The 23,808-nt window shown below is 40.6% G+C and overlaps 1 protein-coding gene across 1 annotated transcript in view; it reads left to right on the top strand.

Annotated features, from left to right (window-relative positions):
* Window positions 1-2,461: 2,461 nt before the first annotated feature.
* LOC143277936 (uncharacterized) overlaps window positions 2,462-23,808 on the top strand; it is a 55,174-nt gene continuing 33,827 nt past the window's right edge. The window contains exons 1-7 of the mRNA XM_076582915.1: window positions 2,462-2,523; window positions 6,058-7,261; window positions 8,417-8,533; window positions 15,186-15,309; window positions 18,262-18,689; window positions 21,152-21,292; window positions 22,335-22,458. Of these exons, the coding sequence (XP_076439030.1) occupies window positions 2,518-2,523; window positions 6,058-7,261; window positions 8,417-8,533; window positions 15,186-15,309; window positions 18,262-18,689; window positions 21,152-21,292; window positions 22,335-22,458 (2,144 nt within the window). The 5' untranslated portion in view covers window positions 2,462-2,517. The remainder of the gene's footprint in view (window positions 2,524-6,057; window positions 7,262-8,416; window positions 8,534-15,185; window positions 15,310-18,261; window positions 18,690-21,151; window positions 21,293-22,334; window positions 22,459-23,808) is intronic.

The raw sequence follows: 23,808 nt of genomic DNA, 5'->3' as shown, positions 1-23,808 counted from the left end.
ACTTTTTAAAAAGTATGGATGAAAAGGCAAGCAAAAAAGATCACATTATGGGATAGAGGTCAGTTACATGATGATGAAAAGTATTATACTAGGTTGAATAAATAAATAAATGAATAAAAAAGATAATTCAAGGAAATCATCATCATAAATCATCTTATATAACCATCCATCCAAGTATGTTTATATTTATCCAAGTTACAAAATAAGTAGTATCTTCTTATAACCAGAGGATAATATTGTGTGTTCAGTAGACAACCATTCAAAATTTATGTATTGCAGTATATGGTCTCCAGTTGTTTTGAAAATTATTGACATTCATTTATTTGCATGTCCATTGTAAATGTTTCAGAAGCTATGCATATACACCATGGAGAAGAAAAAAAACCCCACTACCATTCAATTGCCCAGTTCACTTTTCATGAACACACACGCACACAAAACGTACACATACTTTATATGGCATTACTTAGTGACTGCACAACTTGTAATGCCATATGACTTTTCAAATCCTCAAATTCTGTGGTGAAGTGGTGAATGTTTCAGACTGGGAGAGGGTCATGGGTTTGAGCCCCATCAAAGAAGCATCTTATTATCAGATTTTTCAGCCTGTTGCCAACATCTTTCCAGAGTTGAGTATGCTATTGGCTCAGACTGGAAGTCACAGTACAAATGTTATCAATTTTGTAGATGAATAAATGATATGGATACTTATATAGCACCTATCCTCGGATGGAAACCAAGCTGTAAGTGCTTTACAAACATGGGGTCATTCGCACAACAGATTGCCTACCTGGGTAGAGCCAACTGACAGCTGCCATTGGGCGCTCATCATTCGTTTCTTGTGTCATTCAATTAGATTTCAGATACACCTCAGACAGACATAAAACATTTTACATGTATGATCGTTTTGTTTATTTACCCTTCCATATAGACAGCTGTAGTCCGTTTTCGGGGATGTGCATGCTTGGTATGTTCTTGTTTCCATAACCCACCGAATGTTGACATGGATTACAGTATCTTTGACGTGTGTATTTGATCTTCTGCATGCGCATACAAACAAAGGGGGGTCAAGCACAAGCAGGTCTGCACATATGGGAGATAGGAAAAATCTCCACCCTTTACCCACCAGGCTTTGTTAACGAGATTTGGGTTTGTATTTTGTATTTCTTTTTATCACAACAGATTTCTCTGTGTGAAATTCGGGCTGCTGTCGCCAGGGAGAGCGCGTCGCTATACTACAGCGCCACCCATTTTTTGGTATTTTTCCTGCGTGCAGTTTTATTTGTTTTTCCTATTGACGTGGATTTTTCTACAGAATTTTGCCAGGAACAACCCTTTTGTTGCCATGGGTTCTTTTACATGCGCTAAGTGCATGCTGCTCATGGGACCTCGGTTTATCCTCTCATCCGAATGACTAGCGTCCAGACCACCACTCAAGGTCTAGTGGAAGGGGAGAAAATATCGACGGCTGAGCCATGATTCAAACCAGTGCGCTCAGATTCTCTCGCTTCCTGAGCAGACGCGTTACCTCTAGGCCATCACTCCACTGAAACAATTCCAACGCTTTAACCTCTTGGCTATTGCGCCCGTGAAATCAAATAGCTTCAGAGAAATATTCCCAAAATGCAAAACACTGTTTAATTACACATACTTAGCCGTGACCCAACTAGTGCAGACTCCGGCTGGGGTCTGACATTCCTGTCCTGTGCAAACTACTATCCGCCTATGCGGAGAAAACGAAAGTACTACGGCCGATAACCTCCCGGAAGTAGGTAACCTCCCCTTTTAGGTCAAAGCCAAAGTGAAAAAGCGTTGACCTTTGAATTTATATTAAAATTTGGTATCAGATTCCCACAGCAGCAAATTTGTGAGAAATTACCATCACTACATGCAAGCACAAATGCTTGAATGCTGGTCAGCTGCATGTGCACACACATACACACACATTACACATGTACAGATTATATACACTTACGTGTGTGTGCGCACATGCATGCACCCATACTTGCATGATGTGCTTGCATTACACGAAAATACTCTTTTTTATTAGTTATCAGAAAAAGTCACAGTCACTCATTAGCTACTTCTCATTAGCGACTTAACGCACACACAAGGGGAGAGAGAGGAAACGAGTGAGAGAAATGTACGTGCAGTGCAAGAGGTAGTTGGTCACACACACACACACACAGAAGAAGCTGCCTTGTTCACATGAGGTTGGGCTGAGCACATGAAATTTACGTGCAGTGCAAGAGGTAGTTGGTCACACACACACACACACACAGAGAAACGAGAGAGAGAAGAAGCTTGCTGGTTCACATGAGGCTGGGCTGAGCACATGAAATTTACGTGCAGTGCAAGAGGTAGTTGATCTCACACACATACACACACGTAAGGTGATCCGCAGGAACGTCATGAAATTCACGTGTAGCGTCAGTGAGAAGCAGTCAGTCCGTCAAAAAATTTGTTGTCTGCGGATCTGTGCTGGGTCAGTTGGGGTTCGTCACTTCAGCAGACAGCATGCAGGTGAGTGCATCGTGTGGTGTTCATATTCTGTCACTGTTGGCGTACCGTACTTCGAACTTAGTTATTTTGAGGAATATCATTACGAGGTTTATCTACGAACTGAAGTTAATCTTCATCATGAAAGGAATATTTGTGTTTAAGTTTAACAAACTTCATTGTATTGTGAATATCTGTTTAACTGAGGAGCAGAAATTGGAAACTTCGCGTTCACCAGTCTATTTCATTTTTTGTTTTTTTTTAATCTTCTTGATGTAATGCCCACAATCAGGTTGATTATTTTGGCATACTGAAAACTGGGTCTGCGCAGTCAGTGGTGTTTAGGTTACAAGTGCTTTGTTTCATAGATATAGCGTTGTATTAAGCATTCAGTGGATTGTTAAAAAAAAGAGAAGAAAATACGATGGAGGACCCACTGAAAAAAGTGGGGAAAATACGATGGAGGACCCACTAAAAATTATATTAAAAACAAAAACAAAACAAACAAAAACGTATCTTTGTCGTGGTGATTTCACTTATTTGGGTGAGAAACTTTTAAAATCATTCCATTATACTGGAAGAAAAAAACTGGTGTTTCGAATACTGTTTTTTCTGGGTGGGGTGTGGGGCTGTTTTTATATTTGGGCTATATCCACATTTTCTTGCCCTCTACTCCTGTGACTGACGGACTGAACGTCCACGCCTTGTAAACATTAATTCCCGAAAATAGTAGATACTACCGTTTCTAGTGATATATAAAATTTCGGGATTTGATTTCATTGGTGTCATAAGACAATGAATCACATCTATTACCCATGGTTAAGCCGAAGCCAACGTGATAGAATGAAGCCTTTTTTGTTTTTTTGTTTTTTGTTAGGCTAGTGCCAAAATCTAATCTTCTGGGCTTGCATGAACTAAAACGTACCAGCAAATCCAAAGTACTAAAGGGTCTTATTTCCACCAACGGACTTAACAATCAAAAGTGAATTCCCAAACTATCGTGGTCAATAGAGGAAACATTCAATTATCCTTGAAACAATCTAAAACCATACATTTTAGCAAGCTTGAATGAACTGTATGTCCCATTGTGTAAGTCGTGCCATGAGGATTAACAAACTTCGTTATATAAGGAATGTCATTTTAAGTGAGGAACAGTGATTGGAAACTTCGAATGGGCCTTTCAGTCCGCGCATACAAATGTCAATTCGTGTTTGTTGGTGGTGGTTTTGTATTTGATTTGGGATGGTGGGTGCGTTTTTTAAATTTTTTTTAATGGAGTTTAGGTTGCATGTGCATTTGTTTCACATATATAAACTGATTTGAGTTGTATTTAGCATTCAGTGGAATGCTTTAAAAAAATTTTAAAAGGAACGAAAATAGGGAGGGAAAGCATGGGGAAATTATGTAAAAGTATATAGTATTTTGTCGTGGTCATTCAACTTATATAGGTGAGGTAGTTAAAACATTTCATCATACTGAAAGTTGTTGCGAATGTTAGTTTTTTGTAGGGGGTTTTGTTTTTTTTAAGGGGAAGGGTGTGTAGGGGGAAATGTGGAAACTGTACTGCGAGGTTACTATATATATATATATTTAGGCAAATCTTAATGTTTACATTCAGTGTCAGTTCCCAGTATTGTCAATGGCTGTTACCAGTGTTCGACAAAATGTTTGTAAATGATTACCGTCACAAGCTGTCAGCGTCAATGCTCACTGTTCAGACTGAGTTGCACCCCTTGACCACTCGCCTCCCCCTTCAAAAAGATTGTTTGCAATTGATAATTTGACGAAAGGCAGTATATATATAATATATATATATATATATATATATATATATATATATATATATATATATATATATATATATATAATACACACACACCACACCACACACGCACACCAAGAATTTCAGTTTTCCCACGAGGAAAGTAAACATGCATGTACCGGGAATGCAAATTGAATTTGCCGCAACATTGATATTTCATGATCAATGTTTATCTTTTGCTTAGAGCATAACGTAGAAAAACACCAAATGACAGGAACTATAAGTGGAAGAATGAACTAGTGATAACAAACATGTTTTTTCAGCTAGATCCATAACCATGTTCCGAGATGTTTTTCCCGTTTACTTCCAGTTCCTGAAGGAATTATAATAAATTTGAATCTGTACATTGACTGAATGAGGTAGGTGCAAATTCTTCCTTTTTTTCTGCGCTGTTTTCATTTACCTCTTAGCGTTATTTTTGTCCCGACTTCTGGTTTTAAAGAACTGACGGGTTATCGGACCTGAAATGACCCCTTAAGTTGCGGTTGGCTGCTGGGTGATAAGCAACATGATTTTGATTTGAAGAGCGTGGAGGAAAAGCCGAGCTTCATTGTGACGGAGGTTATCAGTGCACGGGAGGAGCACTAATCTGGAAATAGGCATTTTTTCTTTTGAGATTGGGGTGTAATGGTCTCTACAAAGGGAGTTAAACCTGTGACGTCCTTCACAAATTCGGCAAATGTGCGTTCTGACAATACGCCAAATAAATGGCAATGATTGAGGGCGCTTTAAAGGCGGGTCTGTTTTGGCGTTTGTGGCTTTGGCATGGAAGTCGGAACTAGTAAAGGGGTGACGAACCAAACTGAAGCTTTTGAACAGTCGTTTCATTAAATAACTTTGTATCGTTTGAGACTTCACACCTATTTACCAGTTTTCACTCGTCAAAACTTCTGAAGTGGTCAAGAAGTGGGATCGGCCAGTCAATATTTTGAACAGCTGCACATTGAGGATCCCGACCCCAAAATATAAAATTAGCTGTATCCCCCAGACTTATGACAAATTTGAGTTGTTCGCACCGGTCTGACCTGTCATTCACGGTTTGAATATACAAAATAACTCGACACCAAGAAACGGGTCATGCACGTGTTTGGCAAGTGCCAAAACATCTTCAGACCCTACATTAACTAAAAAGAAGCAAATTAATCGTACCAAAGGTCGTATTTATTTTGCTCTCTTGACCTTTTCCCTCTGACACTTAACTCAAACCAACTGTAGTTTAAAAATTGTCATTTTAAGTCTATTCTTCCTCCTCCACCCCTACCCCCTTTTTTCGTGCCCTTAATTACGAGCAGCACAGCATAGTTTCACCAGGCATTGTGAATTTAAACATTGTTCATGTTAAAGAAAAAACCGCTTACTTTTTTTCTGAATGACTTGTATTCACTGAAACGCCAAACATTTAACTCACACGTGGAAAGTTTGACATTTCCCATTTCCAGTTATAACTTTGGGAGGGGTGGATGGTTGCTGCGAAGTGCAAGCAGCGTGATTGACTTACCACTGCACGTATTGATATGGGATAGGAAACTAAAGAACTTATGTTGAATTATTGGACAATATCTATTAGTCCAGCTTCTGCGGTTTCATTATGCACGGTTCGTTCACATGCTTGCTCATGTGTTCAGTTTTTAGTTCTCGTTTGGTTCTTGTTTGAAGGAAATGTTACGTATTGTCGTTTATTCTCAGCAGTGTTTTCTTTACTCTAAATTTCGGATTACCTCATTTTTCGTGTGCAGACGTGGGTGGTTGTGTTGGCTGTTTTTACAGCCACCATACAGGCATACAGGGATTTCTCTCAACATCCTACTCACCGGCACACTGACCAGAATGACTATTCCAAGTCTCTACGTCATTTCCTTGGCCAACTCCACAAGCACCAGTCTCCATTTGAACAGAACCTTTACAATGTCCAGAGTCAGCTTCACGACTTCATCGGAAATCTGGTAAACGGTCATGACCCATCTGACAAGGGCCGTAATGAGGATCGCTCTGACAGCCGTGCTGTTTCTCCTAACCTCGACAGCACTACTCCCAGTAAGCAATCTGACCATGACAATCTGTTCGGTGACCAGTCGCACGGCATGTCTTCATTCCATGACCAGTCTGAGAAAGACCAGTCTTACATGAGCCGTTCAACAAGTGGCCATTCCAAACACATTGACAGATCTAACGGAGACGCACTGAGTGAGGACACCTTGGATTTCCTTCTGAACCAGCTGAACAAGCATTCAAGTCAGCCTGGATCTGGTCCAACCACAAAGCGTGTGCCATGGGGTCCCGCCCACACATTGCCTGACAGTAGCTCAAGACTGCGCAGCCTCTACAGGCTGCTTGACAATCTGAGACATGGAAGTACAGAGCAAGGCACCAGGCACGCTGGCAGATTACAACAGGGTGGGGCTGAAAACTTAAAACATCAGGTCAGTAAATTCTATCATTCGGGAGACCAATACAGCGTTGGTGGTGAAAGTCTCGTTGGAAGCAAAAGCGAACTGGAATACATCAAGAACTACCCCCAGTACAGAAACTATGTGGCTGAAAAAATTGATTTTGAAGACCAGTTAGCCTTGTCTGACAGTGAGATTCACTCAAGCGAGACTCCCGATGACAGATCTCAAACCCAAGATGGCACCGTTGGTAATGAAACCTCTGGACGTAACGACACATCTGTTCACCCCAAAGGGAAAGTCTCTGACCAGATTGCTAACGGGACCTCTGTCGAACTTGATGATGCAGCCTCAGACCACCTTGACAACGTAACATCTGACCAACTTGATAAAAAATCCTCGGACCAAATTTCCCTGATCCCCGTCAGTAAGTTCGAGTGTGAGGAAGGGTCGTTCTTGTCAGACGTCCACTCGGGTGATGGCCGTAACTTCGTCTGGTCCTGCAGGAACCTCACGGACTTGGTGGTGGATCACGTTAATTGTTCGTGGACAGGTCAGTTGGATTGTAATGTGCGTGGGGAGGGCTGGGGGGTGGGAGTGGGGGAATGTTGTAGCTTGTACTTGTAGCTGGGAATTTATACTTGTAAGGTGTATGGAGTTTCAAGCAATTGGTGTTACATGATACGGATACTCCTGTAGCGCCTATCCTCGGTCATACCAGGCTCAAAGCCCTTTAGTCATTTGCACATCAGGCTGCCTACCTGGATAGAGCCAAATACGAGCTGCCTTCAGGCATTGATCAATCGTTTCCAGTCAGATTTCAGTCACACACACACACACACACACACACACACACACACACACACACACACACACACACACACACACACACAGAGAGAGAGAGAGAGAGAGAGAGAGAGAGAGAGAGAGAGAGAGGTAACGTTTCCATGAAGCCTTTTTTCGAGTGAATCGAAATTTTAACAATGTTTTGCGAGTATCTGTAGCGTTCTTTTAATATAGCTATACAAAATGTATTGAATGTGTTTAGAGCTGCAGGACAAACGCAACAGAAATCCTTTTTTTTTTTTACTGCATACATAACAAAAGGACAAAGGAACGGAATCAGTTTTCAGATGCACTGCAAGAGCAATGATTTAATGAATGCAACTGAAACCAGTGACTCGTAATGAAATGACTTAAAGCATTTTTTTTTGTTAAGTCTCGGGAGGGTGAGGGTGTCATGTAGGCGTGAATACTGTTGACCATTTACTGCACACAATGGGTGAGCATTTCTTACTGTTTGTCATGCACTTAGTTTTCCTTACGAACTACAGACTACAGAAAATCGGTATAACAAACATCTCGTTTTTCAAGATGTATGTATATGTGTATATATATATATATATATATATATATATATATATATATATATATATATATATATATATATATATATATATAAACACGCACACATACACATATATAACCAGTTAAATGGCACCATTAAATACAATTAAAGCAGTCTCTATTCTGACAAATTGGGCCAAGGACAATGATTTCCTTTGTCTATAAAACACGAGCCTATGAATGCAGAGCTGAGAGGACAGACCAATAGTTTAATCGTAAATGTGAGAAGCCATTGGAGGTGAATGTGAGGTGAGATGACATGGCCCTGTCTGAATACCTGTCCAACGTTTCACTGCCACAGGTGAGAGACGGGAGCACAGAACCATCTTTTACCAGTGCCATGGTTCTTCCGTGATCACTGGCTGGAAGAAAGACTACAGCCTGTCTTTCCACTGCTGCCCCATCATAACTCCTTCAGGTAACGACATGCACCTCCACCCTTCCCGCACCATCTTTCCCCCAGGACACGTAGCTTTGACCAGACCAGGCGCTTTTCTGATTTCAGTTCAATGAATTATATTGTGCTCGAAAAATGTTGGGATATTTTCATGTCAAAATATTCTAGATTAAAAAGTTGAATTGCTGTGAATACATTTCAGGTAATTGGGATTAGTGTTGGGTGAGTAGCCAACGGTACTTTACAGCCCAGCATGTAAAAATAAAATCCCTTTGCACAGGGTGGGGTGTGGATACATGTCACACGTTCAGTCAGTTTAGAAGCAGTGTAAAACAGACCAGCAAGAAGAAAACGAATCCCGAAAAATAGGTCTTTTACAACTCAGCTATGTGATTTCCAGATGCAAGATCATTTTAAACTCCCTTTCCAAGTTTTCTGAATTCAGGTTTCCACCCTGGCACAGATGAAACTGCATAAACCTAAGATAGGGTGTGACTGATAATGTTTCGAACGTCGTTTTTTTTGTTTTGTTTTTTTTCTTAATAAACACAGCGATGGGTAAACCACCTATCACTTCCTGTGTTGAGGTGACAGCCGACCTCTGATAAAAGATATGGCCCCAGCAGATCCTGCAGCAGTGATTGAAAAACCAAATGAAATTTAGCCCTGATAGTGCCCCTGTTACATTTCCTTGTCTTCACCTTATTTCGATCTGCAGTGTGCTACATGACCATGCCTATCTCACGTGTGTGCCTGTTCAGGAGACACCTCAGTGAAGATGACGGATTGTGGGGAGACTCAATACGAGGTGTGGAGCAACTTCACCTTCACTGTGCCTGCTGGTGCTGCGCTGAATGGGGTGGACACCCTACTCACACAAGACTTGTGAGTTTTACCACAGGTTACATAATCCACATGACCTGTTTTGGTTTTTGTCACCAGATTTCTGTGAAATTAAGATGCTCTTCCCCATTCAAAGTTGTTTTTTTTCTACATAGTGTTGCCAGGGACAACTCATATTCCCGTCATGTATGTGCGCCAAGTGCATGTTGGATCTCGGTCAGTTTTATCTGAAAGGCTAACAACCAGACTCATGGTCTAGTGGCGTGGATTTGGATGAGTAAATGTCGAGGAGAACCCTCTTGTTTCCATGGATTCTTTTACGTGCATGTGCATTTATCTTATTCGAAAGACTAGTATCCAGACTACCACTTGGTCTTGTTGAGGGATTTAGGAAGTCGGTAAAGATCTTAGTCAGCCAAATTAGTTTAATTCTATGACCTATTGGCTTGTTTTCATGTAAAGTTTAGTGCTGGAGTCATGGTTTTAAGGATTTCGTTCCAGACGGTGGAACCCTGGGTGATTTCCATCTGGAACTGAATAAAAGGGTGTGCGTGTGTGCAGTTATAACCACAGGACTTATAAGCCCCAAGATAACTTTGATGTTGGTTCAAAGCATGGGCTTATCATTGTACTGTATTACAATGTTTTTTACTTGAAGGCAGCCATGTAACTTCAAATTTCATTGAAGGATTTGCAGCATTTTGGTGGTGGAGTTAGAGAGGGGGTAGTGACATAAGGTTGAGAATTGTAAATTTTTCTCACCTGAATGTTTTTTACATAATTTATATGTGCGTTGTGATCAAAGGTCAGTTGCTCAATCGTTTTTCGATTTGATATTTGATAGGCATGTTAATGTTTATAATTATCATATTGAATATTTTCCTTTTTTGATTGAAATCTCTCTCCCCCTCCCCTCTCCCTCCCTCTCACGCACATGCGCACACACACACACGGACGCACATACGCGTGCGTTTCACTATCTTGAGATGTAATATTTTACTCAATGTTTTAGGTTTTTTGGGGTTTTAAAAAAAAAAAATTTATAATGACTTGAGTCCATTGTGATCAGGGAAGGTTGTATTGCTCGTTTTTATTTACTGGTGGGCATTTTGAGTGAACCGAAAGAATTTTCTGATTTGGTAAAGCAAAGTATTTTGAATTGAATTGGATCAGATAATGTCGGGTTGAAAAGGAGACACAAATGTGAGGTACAGAAGATAGAAAATCAGCAACAGTTGGAGAGTAAGAGTGTTTAACACAGTCAAGTGGAGAGGACGGATGTTAAGTAGTCCGGAAATTACGGCATTTCGGAACAGCCAGCCAGCTCGTGTCTGGATCTTTAACCTGGATTCGATGCTGCTCTTTTTGCGGTGGTCCCAGATTGACCTGGCATTCTAATGTAGACAACCTGCAGCCGTAACTCACCTATCAACATTTTGGGGTTCCTTTTCAAAAGCTCGAATATCGGTAACCTGAGAATTGAAACATTTCCACCTTAACAACTTTGGGGGGAAATGCATCGTAAACAAATCTGGCCTAAAAAGGCCACCTTTGGGGGGAAAAAAAAAGAAAGAAAAAAAAGAGGGAAACTAATTCTCCATCTGCATCAAATCATTTCTGATTTTGCATAAGTTCTACCATTTCAACAATAAAATGCATTTCACTATGGATATGACTAAACAGCTTAATTTACTCATTTTTACACGAGTTAACAGAATAGTGTACAAAAAGGTGCACTTGAATTTGATTTGCAGGGAATTACCTGTATTACAGCACTATGAGCATTTAACTGACTTGGACAAGATTCCTGTATCAAGGATCTGTAACTGTCAAACTACACTAGACAGCTAATGGTGGGCTATATCCTCTACATGGTTTAAATATCATTAATACGACTTGTAGATATGCAAACATAACTCAAACGAATTTTTCCGCTTTCAGAGACGAGATATTGACATTCAAATACTGCAAACCATTGCCAACTGGAGTTGATTCTGTGCATCGAGAGGAAAGAGCAGGAATCGACTTTGATCCCACCAAGCCAGGCGACAGAAAACGTGGACTTGGAGACAGTGAAGATGCTACTGCTGAGTTCTTTGATCATGTGATCAGTCCCACACCGCCAGCCAGCTCCGGTAACCCTGGAGACGGACAATCCATGGATCGAGCGTCGGACGAGGCCACTTCTGGTCAAGTTTCCCCGATTCCCATGAGCACGTTTGAGTGCCCGGAAGGGTCGTTCTTGTCAGACATCAAGTCGTGGATGATTGCGAGCATGAAGTTCACCCAAGCTTACCCGGGTTTCCTCTTCTCCTGCCGGAAACTTCTGTTCTTTCAGGTGGATCACATGAATTGTTCATGGGCAGGTCAGTGGGACTGGTGTCGCTTTTTGTTGGCAGTGTGTAAGCTGGATGTGTGTGAATGTGTACGCGGTCTTGCTTCCATCAAGATTTAAGCCTTTCTTCCATAGTTTTTTTTTTTTTCCGTGCACCATTCATTTCTGGAAAAATGCAAAGCTGTTTCAAACAGGCTAGCAGAACTGAAATGTTACCACTATTTGCATTACAAACACATCTGTAGCCAGGAATTTGGTAAATGGTGTATGAAGTTACAAGCAGCTGTTTTTCCTGCTCCAGTGTAGCTTTTGTGGCCGAATTTCAACAGAATATCGTTTAGTTTGTATCTGTAACGTTTCTTTTATTCACTCACTGGTGTAAAGTGAGTCTGTTAACCCAGTGCGGTTGTCTGTGTCTGTGGCTGTGTGTCTGTGGTAGACTTTAACATTGACATTTTCTCTGCAAATTGTCAGCTGACACCAAATTAGGATTAGAAATAAGAAATTCAGTTCTTTCCAGTCTTGTTTAAAACAATATTGCACCTCTGGGATGGGCACAAAAAAGAAAAGAAAAAGACTAATATCCAAACTGCATTTACTGTTATATTTATATTTTTTGTATTCTCTGAACTTGGCACTTTGATCTGATATTCTGACACAAGAGCAGTCATTATCATTTTTTGTTCAAATAGGAACTTCTTTTGCTAAGCATGGAAGTTTTATTTATTTTGCAAACGTTGTGGTGCAGATAGTAAAAAAGGGAAATTACTCAGTAATTAATGCTAGGGGACTTTGCTTTAAACTGATCTTACTCATCTTAAACATTTTGAAATTATACTCAATACATAAAAAGCTTGTGTGTTTTACTCTGTGTACAGGGCTTTCACTATGTTCATTCGCCCAAGTGGTCTTTTTCGGAAAAATAAAATCAATACGAGTTGACTTTACAGATCTGTTGGCTGAGCCCTGAAGGTAATGGGCAAAAATCAATTGCATACACATATTTATACACATTCAAAGCACGTGCTCATATTCTTCGAACGCGAACGATGCTATTTTGTAAGTTGATCTGCCTGTTCAATCCTATATTCAATGGACAATAAACGATAACATGTGATGGAAAGTTGGAGGAGGAGATCGTTAAATATTTATTCAGAGAAAGATTTGTGAACGTATCATCACTTAATGGATTATGCCCCAAAATGCCATATATAAAAATAAAAAAAAAATTAAAAAAAAAGATATATATATATATATCCACAGAATCAGTCGGAATTCAGTTAAAAATTATAAACCATACGAGTTAACACCCTTGAACTGATCACGATGAAACGAAAAAATTTCCAGTCTATACTTTTTTCAAAATCCTTTTCACTTTAGTTTAGAAGTACTTGTACTTGGTGCTAAATGTCATTAATTTAACAAAATACTAAATTTTCATATCAACTTTAAAACTATAAAACTAGAATGAACATAAAGAGAAATTGAATCGACCGTGTCGTACTACATTCCCGGCGGGTGTAACTAAACTTGTACATCTATCTATATCTAGTGAAAACGGCTAAATGTTGCAGTGATTGCGGCGATAGCCACGTCTCCTTTACCGCAGACTTAAAAAAAATTATTGCCCTTAAAGATTTTTTGAATGCCCAAGATACACCAGAATGATTTAAACGGCGTTCTCACTGCGAATACCACAATTGATTTATCGCCCTTTAAAAAAGTACGTTCAAATTAAATTTTAGAATGTCAGTTAAGGAGCCACGATAGTGTAATGGATAAGGCAGTTTCTTCTCACCTGAACACGTGGGGTTCGAATCTGGTTAGGACTTTTTTTTTTTTTTTAACCCGAAGCTTTATAATAAATACAGAACACATTTTAACGATTAGATTTTTTTTTTAAAGTGTATCACAAGTGAGTCTTGAAGGCCTTGCCTCTCTTGTTACTGTATTTTATCTATCATATTCATACCAAAATTATCAAATACATTCAGAGCCACAGGTTAAGCAGCAGCTGCACATAAGGGTGAATGTACATTGCTTCTGCATGCATCATACCAATGGGAGAAAAAGGAACCGCTTTTCTATGATCTTGAGATGCATTAACAAGAACGACTATAAAGAATGGAAGTTACTTTAATCAATAGAACTGGTTATGTTAAAGCATTTTCTGTGAAATTTCAAGGTGAGTGGAAAAACTGAAAGCGACAATACCGTTGACCACACTCATAAGTGACAGAATAAACGATTGTATGTCACTCCATGGAAGGCAGACCATTGACTGCATACAGGCTGTGTGTGAAATTGTCACTACTGGTGTCATGACCTAGTTAGATGGTCCTGGTGAAGGAAATCGTTACCACCAACTGACCTTGATTTTCTAGGAACAAGATAACCAGTGAATCATGCAATAGAATAACCAATTTTTGTCACATTGTTAGCCATTGTTTTCAATGACTTATACAATACGTTGAGTTGCATGGAGATGCAGAGCTAAGAACATTAGACATCGACATCCTGTGTTTACCTGAGAAAGTACTAAAGGTGAATACTTTACGTGAGGTGAGATGACATGGTTCTGTTAATACCTGTCCCATTTCACTGCCACAGGTGAGAAGCGGGAACATGGAAACGCCAGCTTCCAATGCCATGATTCTTCCGTGATCACCGGCTGGCAGATCTCTACACGTGCTAACCGGGATTATGTCTATGACCTCTCTCTCCGCTGCTGCCCCATCCTCACTACCTCAGGTAACGACATACACCCCCACCCTTCCCGCATCATCTTTCCCCCAAGACAAACGTAGCTTTGACCCGACCAGGCGCTTTTCTGATTTCAGTTCAATGAGCCGATATTGTGCTCAAAGTTGGGATATTTTCATCTGTCAAAATATTCTAGATTAAAAAGTTGAATTGCTGTGAATACATTTCAGCTAATTGGGATTAGTGTTGGGTGAGTAGCCAACGGTACTTTACAGCCCAGCATGTAAAAATAAAATCTCTTTGCACAGGGTGGGGTGTGGATACATGTCACACGTTCAGTCTGTTCACTTAAGCAGTGTAAAACAGACCAGCAAGAAGAAAACGAATCCCGAAAAATAGGTCTTTTACAACTCAGCTATGTGAGTTCCAGATGCAAGATCATTTTAAACTCCCTTTCCAAGTTTTCTGAATTCAAGTTTCCACCCTGGCACAGATGAAACTGCATAAACCTAAGATAGGGTGTGACTGATAATGTTTCGAACGTCGTTTTTTTTGTTTTGTTTTTTTTTCTTAATAAACACAGCGATGGGTAAACCACCTATCACTTCCTGTGTTGAAGTGACAGCCGACCTCTGATAAAAGATATGGCCCCAGCAGATCCTGCAGCAGTGATTGAAAAACCAAATGAAATTTAGCCCTGATAGTGCCCCTGTTACATTTCCTTGTCTTCACCTTATTTCGATCTGCAGTGTGCTACATGACCATGCCTATCTCACGTGTGTGCCTGTTCAGGAGACACCTCAGTGAAGATGACGGATTGCGGGGAGACTCAATACGAGGTGTGGAGCAACTTTACCTTCACTGTGCCTGCTGGTGCTGCGCTGAATGGGGTGGACACCCTACTCACACAAGACTTGTGAGTTTTACCACAGGTTACATAATCCACATGACCTGTTTTGGTTACTTTTTGTCACCAGATTTCTGTGAAATTAAGATGCTCTTCCCCATTCAAAGTTTTTTTTCTACATAGTGTTGCCAGGGACAACTCTTATATTCCCGTCATGTATGTGCGCCAAGTGCATGTTGGATCTCGGTCAGTTTTATCTGAAAGGCTAACAACCAGACTCATGGTCTAGTGGCGTGGATTTGGATGAGTAAATGTCGAGGAGAACCCTCTTGTTTCCATGGATTCTTTTACGTGCATGTGCATTTATCTTATTCGAAAGACTAGTATTCAGACTACCACTTGGTCTTGTTGAGGGATTTAGGAAGTCGGTAAAGATCTTAGTCGACCAAATTACCATCAGACAACTGGTTGCTGTTGATGATTGTAGATTGAAAGGACATAGTTTAATTCAATGACCTATTGGCTTGTTTTCATGTAAAGTTTAGTGCTGGAGTCATGGTGTAGCCGGGTTGGCTACAATCTTCGTTGGGCCAGCTTAGACTTTTGTGACTCGCCGAAGGTTACTACGAAGTTTGTAAATCGGTCACAAGTTATCTCTTTACAGGGAACCGTATGATTTTTCATCATTTTGTTAAATTATAAACACTTATAGATGAGATTATAGTTTTTATGTTATTGGACTTCAGAAAATCATACTTCTCAACTGTAATTTCATTTGGCCAGGAAGCCTATAACTCTTTTAAATTAATATTTATGTGAATGAGTTTTGGGCGCGATCTTCGAAATCCACTCAGCTGAAACATACAAAATACCTTCGTTTTCTATAAATCGATATAGTTGCCATGGAATTTAGATTGTGCATTAAAATGTAAATGATTAAGCTTTCTTCTCGTGTACCGCTTTCCGTGTACACCTATTTTATAGGCATGCAATGGTACGAAATGTCTGACAGCATTTCGGCCCCACAAAACTATTCAAGCCATTGGAATTCGTCAGTGCCGATTTGAGCAAAATGTTTTTACAATACCTAGATATTTTTATAGCGTGTCTTGAAGATGTTTGCATTTATCAATCTGATTCGTATCATACATGTATAGTTGTGTTGTAGTTGGTTTAAACGAAGTATTTTATTGATCACGAGTGCCAAAAACACCGCAAAGCAGTGCCGACACGGGAGCTGTCCGAGTTTTCTCTTGAATTTTGACATAAAAAATCTACTTTAGAAGCAGATTCTATAGATGAATTTTATATAGTTGGAAATTCAGGATTTTCAGTTACTTACAATTATATTACATATCGCGACGTATTGTAATGTACAGAAATGATACATGAACTCGTTAAAAGCTCGTTCATTCAGTGCCTTTTTTTTTAGTTTTTTACTACGTTTTTGTAGAAAATGGTTTAGCTTAAGAAAATGCTCGTCTCTTGTTTTGTGTGATATATATGTCTAAGTTCCCCAAGCCGAGAAGTCAGAAGCCGCTAAATTTGGTCAAACTAAGCTTGGCCCCTCAAGGCTCGTGGAGGGCCAGTTTCGTGAGTCGCTTCACGGCGCTGGCTTTGCGGTTCGGAACAGAATGAGCGAGTGCCAAATAGAGAACTCTCCTGGTCTGGAAGAATGAAGGATAAAAAACCAGCGCACTGCCTTCCCGAGTCTACCTTGCCTGGCTGCAGCTCTCTTCTGCTAACACCTACCTGTCTTCACCTTCTCAAACACCACCTTACCACCCCGTCACAATGGTTTTAAGGATTTCGTTCTAGACGGTGGAACCCTGGATGAGTTCCATCTGGAACTGAATAAAAGGGTGTGTGTGCGTGCAGTTATAACCACAGGACGAAGCCCCAAGATAACTTTGATGTTGGTCATAGTAAATTCAAAGCATGTGTTTATTCTACTGTATTACAATGTTTTTTCCTTGAAGGCAGCCATGTAACTTCAAATTTCATTGAAGGATTTGCAGCATTTTGGTGGTGGATTAGGGAGGGGGTAGTGACATAAGGTTGAATTGTAATTTTTTCTCAACTGAATGTTTTTTACATAATTTATATTTTCGTTATGTTCAAAGGTCAGTTGCTCAATCGTTTTTAGATTTGATATTTCTTGATAAGCATTTGTTAATGTTTATAATTATCATATTGAGTATTTTCCTTTTTTGATTGAAATGTTCTCTCCCTCTCTCTCCCTCTCGCACGCACATGTGCACACACATGACGCATGCACGCACGCGTTTCACTATCTTCATGTAATATTTTACTCGCATGGTGGGGTTTTTTTCATTGTGATCAGGTGTGTGTTGCTCGTTTTTTTTTATATTTACTGGTGGGCATTTTGTGTGAACCGAATGAATTTTCTGATTTGGTAAAGCAAAGTATTTTGAATTGAACTGGATCAGATAATGTCAGGTTGAAAAGCAGACACAAATGTATGACGTACAGAAGATAGAATATCAGCAGCAGATGGAGAGTAAGAGTTAACACAAGTCAAGTGGAGAGAACGGATGTTTAAGTAGTCGGGAAATTACGGCATTCGGAACAGCCAGCCAGCTCGTGTCTGGATCTTACCCTGGATTCGATGCTGCTCTTTTCGCGGGGGGTCCCAGATTATCCTGTTCTAATGTAGTCAACCTGTAGACAACCTGCAGCCATAACTCACATTTTGGGGTTCCTTTTCAAAAGCTTATCGGTAACCTGAGAATTGAAACATTTCCACCTTAACAACTTTGGGCGGAAATGCATCGTAAGCAAATCGGCCTAAAAAGGCTACCTTTGGGGAAAATTTCTTTACACAAGTTAACAGAATAGTGTACAAAAAAGTGCACTTGAATTTGATTAGCAGCGAATTACTTGTATACAGCACTATTTGAGCATTTAACTAACAGCTAATGGTGGGCTATATCCTCTACATGGTTTAAATATCATTAATACGACTTGCAGACATAACTCAACGAATTTTTCCGCTTTCAGAGACCAGATAGTGGCCTTCAAATACTGCAAACCATTGCCAACTGGAGTTGATTCTGTGCATCAAGAGGAAAGAGCAGGAATCGACTTTGATCCCACCAAGCCAGGCGACAGAAAACGTGGACTTGGAGACAGTGAAGATGCCACTGCTGAGTTCTTTGATCATGTGATCAGTCCCACACCGCTAGCCAGCACCGGTAAGCCTGAAGGCGGACAATCCATGGATCGAGCGTCGGACGAGGCCACTTATGGTCCTCAAGTTTCCCCGATTCCCGTGAGCACGTTTGAGTGCCCGGAAGGGTCGTTCTTGTCAGACATCAAGTCGTGGATGATTGTGAGCAAGTTCACCCAAACTGCTTACCGGGGTTTCCTCTTCTCCTGCCGGAACCTTCCGTTCTTTCAGGTGGATCACATGAATTGTTCATGGGCAGGTCAGTGGGACTGGTGTCGCTTTTTGTTGGCAGTGTGTACGCTGGATGTGCGTGAATGTGTACGCGGTCTTGCTTCCATTATTTGCATTACAAACACTTCTGTAGCCAGGAATTTGGTAATGGTGTATGAAGTTACAAGCAACTGTTTTCCTGCTCCAGTGTAGCTCTTTTGTGGCCGAGTTTCAACAGAATATCGTTTTGTTTGTATCTGTAACGTTTCTTTTGACTCACTTGTGTAAACAGTCTGTTTTAACCCGGTGTTCGGTTATGTGTGTGTCTGTGTCCATGGTAAACTTTAACATTGACATTTTCTCTGCAAATACTTTGTCAGTTGACACCAAATTAGGCACAAAAATAGGGGAAATTCAGTTCTTTCCAGTCTTGTTTAAAACAATGTTGCACCTCTGGGATGGGCACAAAAAAATAAAAGAAGCCTAATTATATGCAAACTGCATTTACTGTTATATTTTTGTATTCTCTGAACTTGGCACTTTGATCTGATATTCTGACACAAGAGCAGTCATTATCATTTTTTGTTCAAACAGGAACTTCTTTTGCTAAGCATGGAAGTTTTATTTGTTTTGCAAACGTTTTGGTGCAGATAGTAAAGGGAAATTACTCTGTAATTAATGCTAGGGGACTTAATTTTTTTTTAAACTGATCTTATCTTAAACATTACATTTTGAAATTATACTCAATACATAAAAAAGCTTGTGTGTTTTACTGTGTACAGGGCTTTCACTATGTTCATTCGCCCAAGTGGTCTTTTTCGGAAAATACTAAAAATCAATGCGACGAGTGGACTTTACAGATCTGTTGGCTGAGCCCTGAAGGTCCTGGGCAAAAATCAGTTGCGTACACATATTTATACACATTCACAGAGCGCGTGCTCATATTCTTCGCGAACGCAAACGACGCCATTTTGTTTCAAGTTGTTGACCTGCCCGTTCAATCCTATATTTAATGGACAATACACGATAACATGTGATGGAAAGTTGGAGGAGACCGTTAAATATTCAGAAAGATTTGTGAACGCCTCATCACTTACTGGATTATGCCCCAAACTGCCATAAAAATATCCACAGAATCAGTCGGAATTCAGTTAAAAATTGTAAACCATGCGAGTTAATAACCCTTGAATTGATCACGATGAAACGAAAAAATTTCCAGTCTTGACTTTTCTCAAAATAAGTCCTTTTCACTTCTTACGACGTTTAGAAGTACTTGTACTTGGCTCTACATGTTAGTTTAACAAAATACTAAATTTTCATAACTTAAAATCTATAAAACTAGAATGAACATAAGAGAAATTGAATCGACCGTGTCGTGCTACATTCCCGGCGGGTGTAACTAAACTTGTACATCTATCTATATCTAGTGAAAACGGCTAAATGTTGCAGCGTGATTGCGGCAATAGCCACATCTCCTTTACCGCAGACTTGAAAAAAATTTATTGCCCTTAAAAGATTTTTTGAATGCCCAAGATACACCAGAATGATTTAAAGTGTTCTCACTGCGAATACCACAGTTGATTTATCGCCCTTTAAAAAAGTATGTTCAAATATTAAATTTTAGAACGTCAGTTAAGGAGCCACGATAGTGTAATGGATAAGGCAGTTTCTTCTCACCCGAACACGCGGGGTTCGAATCTGGTTAGGACTTTTTTTTTTTTTAACCTGAAGCTTTATAATAAATACAGAACACATTTTAACGATTAGATTTTTTAAAAGTGTATCACAAGTGAGTCTTGAAGGCCTTGCCTCTCTTGTTACTGTATTTTATCACTATCATATTCATACCAAAATTATCAAATACATTCAGAGCCGCAGGTTAAGCAGCAGTTGCACATAAGGGTGAATGTACATTGCTTCTGCATGCACCATACCAATGGGAGAAAAAGGAACCGCTTTTCTACTATGGTCTTGAGATGCATTAACAAGAACAATGACTCTAAAGAATAGAAGTTACTTTAATCAATAGAACTGGTTATGTTAAGCATTTTCTGTGAAATCTCAAGGTGAGTGGAAAAACTGAAAGCGACAATACCGTTGACCACACATAAGTGACAGAATAAACAAATGATTGTATGTCACTCCATGGAAGGCAGACCATTGACTGCATACAGGCTGTGAGTGTGAAATTGTCACTACTGGTGTCATGACCTAGTTAGATGGTGCTGGTGAAGGAAATCGTTACCACGAACTGACCTTGATTTTCTAGGAACAAGATAACCAGTGAATCATGCCATAGATTGATGACAGCGTATTTTTTTCAGTCACATTGTTAGCCATTACGATGTTTTCAATGACTTATAAAAACACGTTGAGTTGCACGGAGATGCAAAGCTAAGAACATTAGACTTCGACATCCTGTGTTTACCCGAGAAAGTACTAGAGGTGAATACTTTACGTGAGGTGAGATGACATGGTTCTGTTAATACCTGTCCCATTTCACTGCCACAGGTGAGAAGCGGGAACATGGAAACACCAGCTTCCAATGCCATGATTCTTCCGTGATCACCGGCTGGCAGATGTCTGCACGTGCTAACCTGGAAAATGACTACGACCTGTCTTTCCGCTGCTGCCCCATCCTCACTCCCTCAGGTAACGACATGCACCCCCGCCCTTACCGCATCACCTTTCCCCCCAAGACACACGTAGCTTTGACCAGAGCAGGCGCTTTTCTGATTTCAGTTGAATGAATTCATCCTGTGCTCGAAATAGTTTTCGTCTGTCAAAATATTTTAGATTAAAAAGTTGAATTGCTATGAATACAGTTAGCTAACTGGAATTTAAGTCGCCAACATTGCTTTTACAGCCCAGCATGTAAAATATCCTTTTGCACATGGTGAGTGGATACGTCACACAATCTCTTCAGTGTAACAGTGTCAAAGAAACCAGCAAGAGGAAAACGAAACCCACAAAATTCTCAGCTGACATGTGATTTTCATATGTAAAGACATTCTAAATGCCCTTTCCAAGTTTTGATTCCAAAGTTTTCTTCCTGACACAAAAACTGCATAAAGCTAAAAGTGGTTGACTGTTATGCTTGGAACATAGTTGGACATGATTAACAGCCATGGGTAAACTGCCCATCACTTCCTGTGTTGACAAAGTGACGCCTTTCTTCTGCGTTCACTCGTATGCACACGAGTGGGCTTTTACGTGTGACTGTTTTTACCCCGCCATGTAGACAGCCATACACCGTTTTCGGGGGTGTGCATGCTGGGTATGTTTCCATAACCCACCGAACGCTGACATGGATTACAGGATCTTTAACGTGCGTATTTGATCTTCTGCTTGCATATACACACGAAGGGGGTTCAGGTACTAGCAGGTCTGCACATATGTTGACCTGGGAGATCGTAAAAATTTCCACCCTTTACCCACCAGGCGCCGTCACCGTGATTTGAACCCGGGACCCTCAGATTGACAGTCCAACGCTTTAACCACTCGGCTATTGCGCCCGTCGAGGTGACAGCAAACCTCTGATAAGAGATGGCCCCAGCAGCTCCTACAGCAGTGATTGAAAAACCAAATGAAATTCAGCCCTGATAGTGCCCCTGTTACATTTCCTTGTCTTCACCTTATTTCGATCTGCAGTGTGCTACATGACCATGCCTATCTCACGTGTGTGCCTGTTCAGGAGACACCTCAGTGAAGATGACGGATTGCGGGGAGACTCAATACGAGGTGTGGAGCAACTTCACCTTCACTGTGCCTGCTGGTGCTGCGCTGAATGGGGTGGACACCCTACTCACCCGTTTCTCGTGAGTTGGTTCTCACCACAGGGTTGATAATCCACATGACCTTTGTGGAAGTTATTTGTCACCAGATTTCTTACTTTGGGTTGCTTTTTCCTTTTCATAGCGGATTTTCTACATTGTTGCCCGGGACAACCCTTTTGTTGTAATTTATGTGCGTCAAGAGCCTGTTGCATGCAGGATCTGTCAGTTTGTCATATCTGAAAGACCAACACCAGACCATCGCACATCGACCAAACTGGATTGGGAGTGGTGATTGAATGTCGAGGAAAACCCTTCGTTTCCATGGATTCTTTTACCTGCTAGTGCATGTTGCACATGGCAACTCAGTTTATCTTATTCGAAAGACTAGCATCCAGACTACCAATTAGGTCTTGTTGGATTTGGGTCAGTAATGATCTTGGTCAGCCAAATGCCACCAGGCAACTGCTCCACTGATACTTCGCTGTTGACAATAGTGAATTGAAAGAACGTAGTTCATTGACCTTTTAGTGTCATGGTGCTAAGGGTTTCACTGTTACAGGGGGTGGAGTCCTCAGTGTCTCTCTGGGCAACTTCCATCTGGAACTGAATAAAACCGTGTGCTTGTATGCAGTTACAACCACAGGACATCCAGCCAGCTTGTCTGGAACTTTACCATGGATTCGATGCAGTTTTTTTTTTAGGGGTTGGGGGGGGGGGGGGTCTAGATTATCCTGGCATTCTAATGTAGACTGACTTACTGCAGCCATGACTCTACCATCATTTTGGAGCCCCTTATCAAAAGTTTTTCTGCCTTAATGAATTTGGGTAGGGGGTGGTGCATCATAAAGAAATAAGCGGAAAAGGCTCCAGGGTTTTGGAGAAAAAAGGAAGCAAATTCTTCCGTGCAGCAAATCTTCTGGTTTTGCATCAGTTCTACCATTATTTGGAACTGCGTAGAATCAGCTCTATCCGCCACTATCTTTCAACCGATGCAACCAAGACACTTGTATGCTCTCTGGTTCTCTCAAGATTGGATTACTGCAACTCTCTTTTGGCCGGCCTTCCCAAATACCTGTTAGACTCCAACGAATTCAGAATAACGCTGCCAGACTCATTTGCATAGCTTCTAAATTTGACCATGTTTCTCCTCTCCTTCAGTCTCTCCACTGGTTGCCTGTTTCTGATCGAATAGACTATAAGCTATCCACTCTGACCTTTTCTGCAGTCAACGGATCTGGCCCCAAGTATCTTTCTGAACTCATCCATATCTATACCCCGTCTCGCCAACTCCGTTCTTCCTCTGATACTCGACTTCTCAGGATACCTCACGTCAGAAGTAAGACCTATGGACACAGATCGTTTTCTTTTCAATCGCCAAAGACGTGGAACAAG

The sequence above is a fragment of the Babylonia areolata genome, chromosome 35 (genome assembly GCF_041734735.1).
Source record: "Babylonia areolata isolate BAREFJ2019XMU chromosome 35, ASM4173473v1, whole genome shotgun sequence".
Lineage (NCBI taxonomy): Eukaryota > Metazoa > Mollusca > Gastropoda > Neogastropoda > Buccinidae > Babylonia > Babylonia areolata.
The sequence above is the reverse complement of the archived record's forward strand: the minus strand, read 5'-3'. Positions and strand labels throughout refer to the sequence as shown.